Source organism: Piliocolobus tephrosceles, chromosome 1, assembly GCF_002776525.5.
Source record: "Piliocolobus tephrosceles isolate RC106 chromosome 1, ASM277652v3, whole genome shotgun sequence".
In the NCBI taxonomy this organism is placed as follows: Eukaryota; Metazoa; Chordata; class Mammalia; order Primates; family Cercopithecidae; genus Piliocolobus; species Piliocolobus tephrosceles.
Genome location: NC_045434.1, coordinates 163,757,723 through 163,768,892, shown reverse-complemented (window position 1 = coordinate 163,768,892; position 11,170 = coordinate 163,757,723). Strand labels below are relative to the sequence as shown.

Sequence of the window (11,170 nt, the reverse complement as noted above, 5' to 3'; positions counted from 1 at the left end):
CCAGAGATTCCCAAATGGTAATGTCATGGAGCAATCAAATGACACAACCTTGTTAAGACTTCAGTGCACCAGGAACATGCTGTGTCTCTGTGGAAATGCCCTCTTCCCAGTTCTGCTTCTTGCTTTGTCATCTGAACCGCAAACTGTACTTCTTTTGCCTCCCTATGAAAATGGCTTCTGCCAGTAGCATTTTCTCCAGTCATCCACAGGTGAAGACAAGGACATTCTCTATCCTGAGGCCCCCTTTTCCACATAATCCCACCCCAGTGCAAACTATTTCCTGCAAAAAGATAGCTTCAGACCGTTTCCTACTTCATCATAACCACCCAGACTTAGAAATCCAGTTTAGGCTCAGTTGAAACCTCTACAATAAAAACTACTGTATGTGCTCATTTCTCATCCACTAGGGGTCTGCCTTCTAAATCAAAAGCAAGGAGAAGACAGAGTAAAATGTGTAATATAAATTTATTCTGTGACATTTTCCTCATTCAAGATATTTTAACATAGATTAAAATATATCAATATTTCATGAAAAATAAATTCTATAAGAATTTAGATAGTATCTGTAATATACATGATTTGACCCTGAATATCCTTTTTTTTTTCACTTCAAACATCATTTTTTTTTAAGGTAACATAAAATGATAAGGACTGCAACATTCTTCATATATCTTGTGTCTCATAAATTTTAATTCAACTGCCAGTTCTTTTCTCAACTACGTATGTTAATGGTATTTGCTCCTGTTTTTGAATGGGAAGAGTATCCATTTTCTGTTTCTTTGTGATATTTAGGTCTTCTTTCTCTGATTCTTCAAGAAAATGCTCCATGCTGAGTTTGAATAGTAATCGAGGGTCTGGTTTAGACAGTGGTGGGCAATTACACATCTCTCTAATTTTGAGAGCCTATAAAGACATAATAAGATAAAAAAAATACTATACATACATCAGTGTATTCAGATTGTTTCAGTAATCCGTAATATGTTCCATGTAAGACAAATAAAGGATGCATTCTATATTTTTTAAATAACAGGTATCTTGATTATGACACACAAAAGGGAACCACTGATAAATCCACAGTGAACAGTTGTTTTCATGATTTGGTCAAAGAGTATTATTTTAAAAACAACAACAATAGTATTAATAATCTGTAACCACTGCCCAAATGCTGTTTTGAGGGTAAACAAATCTTAGAGATACCTCTATGGTTTCAGTTAAACTCTAACCGACCTGAGAACAATCGTTCAGATTTTAAAAGACTCTATGAGAGGTTTCTTTCAAGAAAAAGAAAACTGCAGAATATAGATGACTGAATATACTGAAAAAAGATATATACAACTGATACAGTCTTGGGTAAAATTGACAATAATAACCTAGTGATACAGTTTGGATATGTCTCCACCCAAATCTCATCTTGAATTGCAGTTCCCATGATTCCCACGTCACGGGAGGTAACTGAATCACGGGAGCAGGTCTTTCCCATGCTGTTTTCATGACAGTGATTAAGTCTCACAAGATCTGATGGTTTTATAAAGGGCAGTTCTCCTGCACACGTCTTCTTGCCTGCTGCCATATAAGATATGACTCTTCTCCTCATTTGCCTTCCACCATGATTGTGAGCAACCCTCCCTCCCCCACCCCCGGCCATGTGGAACTGTGAATCAATTAAACCTCTTTCCTTTATAAATTCCCCAGTCTCAGGTATGTTTTAGTAGCAGCATGAGAATAAAACATTGCAAAGGAAGGAAAAGTAATCACGGTGTACTATGGGGCTCAGCTAGGACTAGTGCTTACAGCTGAAAATACCAAATCTTGATGAAACCAAAAAGTACAATTTCATCATACTGAGAAGGGGAGAGCCGCATAGGTGTGTGCATGCACAGGGTGTGACACTGGAAGGAGAGGGCTTACGTCTCATCCTGTACAGTGGAAAATAAGTAAGGCCCAAAATTGAAGTTAGAACGTAGCAAGATAAGCATGTTATTTAGACACAATGGGAAATACTAAACAAATCATCCAATAGAACTGAAAATAGTTATGCCTGAAATGGATGGCAGGGTCGGAGGATTGGCTGCCGATTTAAGTAACTAGCCTTAGAACTATTTAACTCTTCAAAGTGGGTATATAGATAATTTTAAGATATAAGAAGTAAAATAATTTTTAAGGAAAAATGGTCTCAAAATTTAAGGAGTTTTAAAAGAAAGACATTTAGGAGAAAAAGTTAATTTAGTTTTTTACTACTTCTGGCTTTCTAATACTGATGTGTCTTAAGGGAAGTAAATAAGGTGGTAAAGGAGACAATGTTTGGGGGACTGGTAAAATCTTACAAAGACCATCTAGGCAAGGCCTCACTGATAAGATAATGATTTGGGGGGTCAAGAGGGGGACAGACCTGAAGGACATGAGAAAAGAGACCATGTGGCAACCTAGGGAAAAACCATTCTAAGAGGGAGCTGCGAGTACAATGGAGATGGGAGTGTGCCTGCGGTGTTTTGGAACAGTGAAGAAGCAGGTACAGCTAAGTGGAGCAGGGTGGAGGGCAGGAGCAGATTATGTAGGACCTCACGCTAAGGTCATGCTAAGGATTTTAAGTTTTACTCTAAACAGCCTGCCTCTAATATTTGTGGGGTCCATGGCAAGAATGAAAATGGAGGCCCAGATACCATGTCTCTAAACACCTAAAAGCAGTAAGTCAAGCTAATACATTACTACATAAAATCTGTTCTATTCTTCTACTTTGAGAAATACACATTCGAAATTACCTGGAAGTCCAGGTACAAAATTAGAATTCTTGAATTTCAGAACATGTAAGACTGTAGGGAGCTTACTGTGCAGCTGTTGACACTAGCCTGCCCCTCTCCCAGTCCTAGCTTATCTGGCACTGTAAAGGGCCTTGTGTGCATGTGTTCAAGGAAGAGGTCCACATGGGCCCTGAAAGCAAGCTCAAACATGTTTGGGCAAGGAATTCCATTATCCCAGATACCCTGAGTTGGGTGTGGTAGGGGCACAGGTTCTTGTATGCAAACATTTTATTGAGTCCCACAGGAGAGGGGGACTTTTAGTCAGAGATGAGCCAGATAGACGTCCTCTAAGTGAATGGGGTCAGGGCAGAAGCTTGGGTCTAGGAGCACTTCTAGCTCTCATGAGGCTATGAGTTACCAGTAAGGTAAGCTAGAGAGTTTGAAAAAGCATTACTTAATATGAAATTCTTCAGTGGCAATGGCCTTGTCTTATTTTTCTTTGTATTTCACAGCAGATTTAAGATGGCCCTTATATCTAATGAGTGTTAAGGAAATGTTTAAGTAAACTGAATTGACATAAAAATGTTTCCCAACTATAGCACATACAGCACTTAAGTAAACAGAAAATTAGACCCTCAGCTAAATGGTGACCTACTGTCCAAACTGGGATACCTTTGAGAATGAAAGGAGATGCTAGTGAGTTTGCACTGAGACATCAGGCATGAGCCAAGACTGTCTCCGCAAAACTGGGACGTACGGTCACTCTTGCATTAGCTCCTTTACAACCATGTTAATTTTCTTTCCCAAGTGAGATGTTTACCTGTCATGGCTGCTATATCAGTGTAGTGCCTATGTCTAAGCACTGCACTGGGATCAGTAAAGGGGGAAGAGTACAGACTCCAGCAGGTAACAGCTGGCACAGCTGAGTGCAGCAATGAGAGATGCAAAGCAACAAAGAGAGGAAAAGGATGCCATCCCCTATGATCTATGTGTATTCAGTAAAAACTCTTCTATTTTTCTTAAATCCTCTTATTCAGTCTTTTTAATACAACAAATATTTAGAACACCACAGTGAGTAAAGTGTTAGGTACACATCGGTCAGAAAAGTCATGGTCCCTGCCCTGATGTAATTTACTTTGTATTTCTCCATTACTGGGCATTAGAATTGTCCCCATGGTTGTGTCTATTTGGCTTTTATAAATTACCCTGCTATAAAAATCTTGGTTTAAAAAAATCTTATTTTCTGACCTCCATTTGGAGTTAGGTGAAGTCTAACACCCAAAACAGAATGATCTGATCAAAGAGTAAGTGCAGGTAGATTATAATTTTTGTTATATAGGACCAAACTGTGTTCTACCAGAAAGGCTTTATCAACCTTTAATGTCACCAGCAATACAGGCATATTTGAGTTATTCACAGTTATTCACATAAGATTTCATGATTTTTATGTAGATAATGACAGAATTTCAAACCTCAGAATCTTTAGAAAATATCAGTTCAATTTTACAGATGAGGAAACTGAGTCTCAGAGAAGTTAAATGCCAGGCAAGGAACAAAAAGCTGGCTTGATCAATGTTTTTAAGAGCTTTATTCGCTAAAACTTCGAAATAACCAAGATGTCCTTCGACAGGTGAATGGATAAACTGTGGGATATCCAGACAAAAGAGTATTATTCAGATCTAAGAAGAAAAGAGCTATCAAGCCATGAAAAGATATGAGGAACCTTAAATACATTTTGCTGAGAGAAAAAAAGCTAATCTGAAAAGGCTACATGATTCCAACTATATGATATTCTGGAAAAGGCACAACTATGGAGACAGTAAAAAGATTAGTGGTTGCCAGGGGCTAGGGAGAGGGAGGAATGAGTAGGCACAGAGTGTATTTTTATGAGAGTGAAACTACTCTGCATGATGCTATAATGGTGGATACATGTCATTATACATTCATCAAAATGCACTGAATGTACAGCACTAAGAGTGAATCCTAATGGACTTTGGGTGATAATGATGGGTCAACATAGGTTCATCAATTGTAACTAATACTATCAGTCTGGCGTGGGATTTTGATGGTATGGGAGGCTGTGAGTATGCGGGGGCCGATATATAAGGGAAATCTCTATACCTTCTACTCAACCTAAAAGTTGAGGCTTTAGAGTCTAAAAATTGTAAAACAGAGTCTATTATTTAAAAAAAAAAAAAAAAAAAAGTTGGCCTGGAAGTAAAACAGCTGGGTTTAGAACCTGATTTGTTTTTACTGCTTTTGCCCTACATGCTTTTTGTGCTCATGCTTTTTGGCACCACATGGTGTTTCTTGAGTAAATTTTTTACTGAATAAACGTACTTTGGAGATGTCTGAGCTAGGTTTCTTTAATTGCTAGAAATACTATATATTCTTCATACAGGTTTTCTCTCACCACTCCTTCATGTGTGAACTGCTTCTCCTCTCCAATTATCTATCAAGCAGAATCGTGTTATGACCATACATATTTCTATCAAATCTTCATCTATTTTTGCATAGTAAGATTTTATTGGATGTCTTGGTAACTTATTTTTTCTTTTTTCCTTTCCTTTCCACATTCATTTTATACATTTCAGGGTGCCAATGTCTTTTTATTTTTATAAATTCTAATCTATCTTATTAAATATACCTTCATCTCTTCAAAAGTGAGCAAAATTTTCCTACCATATAGCTAGAATATGTCTTTCCACTTCCTTTACTTTGTTTTCTGTGTTTAACTCCATGCACTGCACATAATAGGCACTTAACAAATGCATGCTAAATTTTAAACAAACATTTATAGAACACCAGCTATGAATAAATCATTATGATAAATGTCATAGAGAAAATACTCTAAGGAGTTTATGGTTTAAGAAAAAGCAGGAATGTATTCTAATAGCAAGAATATATGGTTCTGAGAATCCTGAGGAAGATTTGAAGTTAAGTATAGAATTAGCCAGCCTAAAGACTACAAGTGAAAGAAACTAACATCTACTGTCCACTTTCTATGTACCTTTCACTGTGTGAGGTATTTTACACATCTAAATTGACATTGGAATTTGAACCACTTTTGAAATCTTGGGCCTGGCATAAAACACTTATCATTAAAGTGTCTATGCCAAAGAAAGGGGGACAAGGGAGAGAAGGCAGCAGGACCTTACCTACAGAAATGCACAAGTATGTACATCCAACATCCAGGAGATATTGCTATCCTGATTTCACATATGAAGAAAACTAAAGGTTGGATTAGGTAACTTTCTCCAAGTTAGATGGCTGAGTCAGAATTAAAACCCAAGACCCCTAAGACCACTGTTATCTTTATATTACTATTTCCTGTGACCATCTTTCTCCCGTTACCAACTATTAATTTCCTACATGTTAAATTTCTATAAGGGAGTGGAAGTACTGTTCAATTCTACTGCCAATTTTTCTATTTTTCACCCGCTATTATATTGCTTATCTTGCCTATTATCACACATCATGCAATAATTTAACAAATATTCACGGCCAGGCACGGTGGCTCACGCCTGTAATCCCAGCACTTTGGGAGGCCGAGGTGGGTGGATCACGAGGTCAGGAGATCGAGACCATCCTGGCTAACACGGTGAAACCCTGTCTCTACTAAAAATACAAAAAATTAGCTGGGTGTGATGGCGGGCGCCTGTAGTCCCAGCTACTTGGGAGGCTGAGGCAGGAGAATGGCATGAACCCGGGAGGCAGAGCTTGCAGTGAGTGGAGATCGTACCACTGCACTCCAGCCTGGGCGACAGAGCAAGACTCCATCTCAAAAAAAAAAACAAATATTCACTAAGCATCTCAACTTGTCATAGGTACTATGGATACAGCAGTGTACAAAGGCCTTACATTCTAGGGTAAAAGACAATAAACAAATAAGGTAATTTTAATTAAGTACATGAAGAAACTAAAGAGTGAAGTGTGTTGGACAGACAATGAGTACATGGAAGGGAGGCAATTGAGATTGTGAGATCAGAGAAAGCCTCCCCAGGACAGTGACATTTGCCTAAAGAACTGAGGGAAGAATGTTTCAGACAGAGAAATCAGCAAGTAGAGGAGCTGTAAGGAGGACACTAGCTTGATGGGGAACATACATTGGTCTTGTATGTTTCCTAGACCAAGGAAAGCCTAAGGAAAGGGGCATTTGGTGAAGTTGGTGAGGTAGGCAGTGGCCAAATTACATGACTGGAAGACCTAGGAAGAGTATGGATTTTTATTCTAAGTTATGGAATAAGATGAGAGGTCACTAGAGGGTTTTAACCAAGGAAAGGACATTACAGTGATCACTCTGGCTACATACTGAAAATAGGTTGTTAGGAGTTGAGGTGAAATGTGACATCATGAGGTGAAAAGTGGCAACAGGAAATGACTGGGTAACGTGGAGATGATGGTGACTTTTACTGGGAAAGGAGCAGTGGTGAAGTTGAGAAGGGCATGGATTCTTAATGCACTTGTTGAGGCAGTCAAGAAGATTTTTTCATGAATAGGATACAGAAGTGAAGGAAAGAGGAATTGAAGATGAGTCTTAAATTTCCTCTTCTGTTTTAATAGCTTTTCTTTTATGATGCTGCTCATGCATCTGAGGATAATTAACTTGCTCATAGTAAATAATTACTATAATGTAATATCATATTGTCAATTAATGATCCCAGCCCATAAATTCTTTTAAAGTTATTGTTTTTATCAAATTGTCAAAACAAAATTGTTTATGCTCGTAAATGAATCAGAAACTTAATAGCATACCCTTCTATACTTTGAAGGTAAAACTAATTAGTAACTAGGCAATTGTTCTCTGAATTTTTGAAAAAATTCTCCAAATTAAATCCCATCAGGGCTAGGCATCCTTTTCTTTGCTAATTTATTATGACTCTATGGGTTCTAATACAGTTTTTAAAATTTGATTTATTTATACCTTACTTCTTTCTAAAATTAATTTGAGAAGCTTCATTCTAGCTATAATTTCTACTCCTAGTTGCAACCACTCTGGCAATTCCCTCCCCCCTCAACACACATACACTTTAATTACTTCTGATTTTGACCCGAGCTAATAATTAACATCATCTAACTAAAAATAACATTCTCTCAAATATTTTGGTTTTCTTGCATGTTACCATACCTCTTCTGATCCTATTTACATTTTACTCTTCGTCTAACTAATCTAATGATTATGACTTTGACTAAATTTCCCAAAGAACTGTCATTTTGCTTATTTCTGCTTAATTTTATTAATTATATTTGAAACACTTATAGTTCTATATTTCTTTTCTCTTTTCCTAATATGGACATTTAAACTGATAAAATTTTCTTTAAATACAGATTTAGTAAACACTCATGAAAATATAACTACATCATTATAAAGTTCATTGATTTTAAGGCATCCTCTTATCATCTATAGATTTCTCTCTTGCTTTACATGTGCAGAATTTTAATTTTCATGCGGTCATCCATCTTTTAATTTTTGTTATATTAATTTTACTATACTATGTTCTGATGATTGGAACCATAACTTTTTATTTATTTACTTATTTATTATTTCAATAGGTTTTTGGGGAACAGGTGGTGTTTGGTTACATGAGTAAGTTCTTAAATAGCGACTTCTGAGATTCTGGTGCACCCATCACTCAAGCAGTGTACATTGTACCCAGTGTGTAGTCTTTTTTTTTGAGACAGAGTTTCGCTCTTGTAGCCCACGCTAGAGTGCAATGGCGCGACATCAGCTCACTGCAACCTCTGCCTCCTGGGTTCAAGCAATTCTCCCGCGTCAGCCTCCCGAGTAGCTGAGATTACAGTCATGCGCCGCCACGCCTGGCTAATTTTTGTATTTTTAGTAGAGACAGGGTTTCTCCATGTTGGTCAGGCTGGTCTTGAACTCCAGACCTCAGGTGATCTCCTGCCTCGGCCTCCCAAAGTGCTGGGATTACCGGCATGAGCCACCATGCCCAGCCCCAGTGTGTAGTCTTTTATCCCTCACCCCCTTCTCACTGTGTCCCCTGAGTCCCCAAAGTCCACTGTATAATTCTTATGCCTTTGCATCCTCATAGCTTAGCTCCCACTTATGAGTGAGAACATAACATTTTTATATTATGTACAGATATTTTTGCCCAAGTTTTATAATCAATATTTTCATGGAAGATGTGTATTTGAAAATACATTCCTTTTTTTAGGATTTAAAATTCTTATGCCACTTAAAATTTATTTTTCATAATGTTCAGCTGAATCATTTGGTAGTGCCTTACTTGATCCATGGTTTTCTAAGAATGGCAGGGTGCAAGCTAGTTACAATTATATTTAAACAAACAAAACTGTGTATTTTATCTAACTCCTGATGGTTAGTAGATTCTGGAAACAGCACTGTTGCAACCGAGCACTTCACTGACATATTGTTCTATGTGTTTCATTTACTAAGGATCTTCCATCATTAAAAAAAAAAAAAAAGTTAGTTTTTCTAGATATCATACCAAAGTGTATTAGTTCCACTGTTTTTTGTTTGTTTTGTTTCTTTTCTCCTAAACTCTTACACTTCCTCCAACAGCAAGAAGTATAAGAACTTAGAAGGAAAGAAACATCTTCCTTATACTTACGAAAAGCAAGGTCCAAAGTCATTCTTACTCTTGTATGTCTTTAAGTTTTGTCTTTTTACCTAGGTAGCTTGTAAGAGCCTGTCTTTGCAATGAAGATTAAACACTTTATAAGTTTAAATATCTAAGCATTGTCATTTCAGGGCTTCTCATGGATGATACTCTGGGAATCTCCTAAAAATCCATCTTAAGAAATGTTACCTAAATAAAAAAATGTGATACAGAAACCACAATCAAAGAAATGAAGACATGTACAAACGAACGAATGTATCTTTCCCACTGTTAAATGCAGCTTGGATTTCCTGGTGCCTTTTCAATATTTCATTTTTTTAGACATTTTTTTTTTTTTTGCTTTGGGCTTTTTAATTTGGTTGTGCTATGTTCCTCTATCTTCCGCATCAATGAGTCTTTGCTCTGGGGTATCAATTCTGCTCTTTACAGCCTCCACCGAAAGTTTTACAGCTTCTCTGCTGAATTCACAAGTTTAACAATTTTCTGAAATGGATTTATCTTACATTTGTAAAGATGTTCTTTCAGCTTCTGTCACTTTCAGTGCAGCTAAATCAACCTTATCATGCCAGCTTCAAGTGGCACTGCTTCTATGTTCTTGCCACCTTGCCCGTCCTCTCCCATAAAGTAACATTTTTAAGTTTGACCTGAGATTTGATTTTGTTTTTCATATTTCTGCTCTTTAAAACTTATCTCACTGGGGAACAATGAATATTTCAGAGGCTTTGTTTTGTGTTGCTATTGCTGAATTTAGTTTACATGAGGGTCCTTATAGAGTTGTTAAAGATACTTAGATATTCAATACTCTTTTAAATAAGATTACCCTCGTTTTTCCTTTCAACTCTGTTTTTCCAACTCTTGTACATTTACCGTTCTGATTTTTTAAAAGTCTCTCTTACCTACCTCTTAAATCTATTCTTAAATAAGAGAAAAGTGTCTGCAACATCTTTTATTCATAATTTGGCTGGTCTGAGTTCTACATAGATTCTACATAGATTTCTCCTGAAGGCACACTTCTCAGGTTGTTTGAAAACTGATTATTTGCAGGGGTGTGCTAAATTATCACCCTACAATCACTTGCTGGCCACAAGGAAGAAAACCACCTTTACAAACAAAGAACCAGGCCATCACCATCCAACTCCCTGATGGTCTTCAGCATCATCAAATGTGGGGCAGCCAGGTATTAAGAGACTTCCAACACAAAGCACTTTGAAGCATAGTTGCATCACCTATAAAATACCGTTCCCAAAATTTAACTTCTATTTACAGGTATACATAGAAACAAGTTAGAAATACCATGAAGAAGCAATCAAGTAAACCCAGAATCTACAATGTGGGATTATATGTACTCAACAATTCAATGACAAACAAAACAAAAGGGAGGGGGGCACTGTTCTAAAGTCAAAAGGACTTTAGGGACATAAGGACCAAATGCAATGTGTGGATCATGAAGTATCCTAATTTAAACAGATCAACTGTAAAACTGTTGAGATAGAGAAATCTGATGTAGACAGAATATTGAATTTTAAGAAATCACTATGAGTTTCCTCAGGCATGATAATGTTATGATTGTGGAAGAAAATGATACTACTTTCTGAAATGCATACTAAAGTTGATGGAGTGCAGGACATATCACTCCGAAGTATGACTCCAGGAGACCAGACTATGCCACCCCAAATATGCCTCTTGAGCGTTAGAGTTATTTTCTACTAATTATTTTGGGAAATAGCAGACATAGGGGAAGTTCTGAAAACAGGAAGAAGTTACCCTTTTCTCAGAAAAATATGTATCTATACAGGAAATCTCTAAGTGTGTCTCCCTCTCTGTACCAGG

General features: G+C 37.1%; 1 protein-coding gene across 7 annotated transcripts in view; it reads right to left on the bottom strand.

Annotated features, from left to right (window-relative positions):
- Nucleotides 1-446: 446 nt before the first annotated feature.
- The window catches only part of OMA1 (OMA1 zinc metallopeptidase), a 68,708-nt gene continuing 57,984 nt past the window's right edge, over nucleotides 447-11,170 (bottom strand). For all 7 annotated transcript variants that reach the window (XM_023187615.2, XM_023187610.1, XM_023187642.3 and 4 more), the window contains one exon: nucleotides 447-903. In XM_023187615.2, the coding sequence (XP_023043383.1) occupies nucleotides 694-903 (210 nt within the window). In that variant the 3' untranslated portion in view covers nucleotides 447-693. The remainder of the gene's footprint in view (nucleotides 904-11,170) is intronic.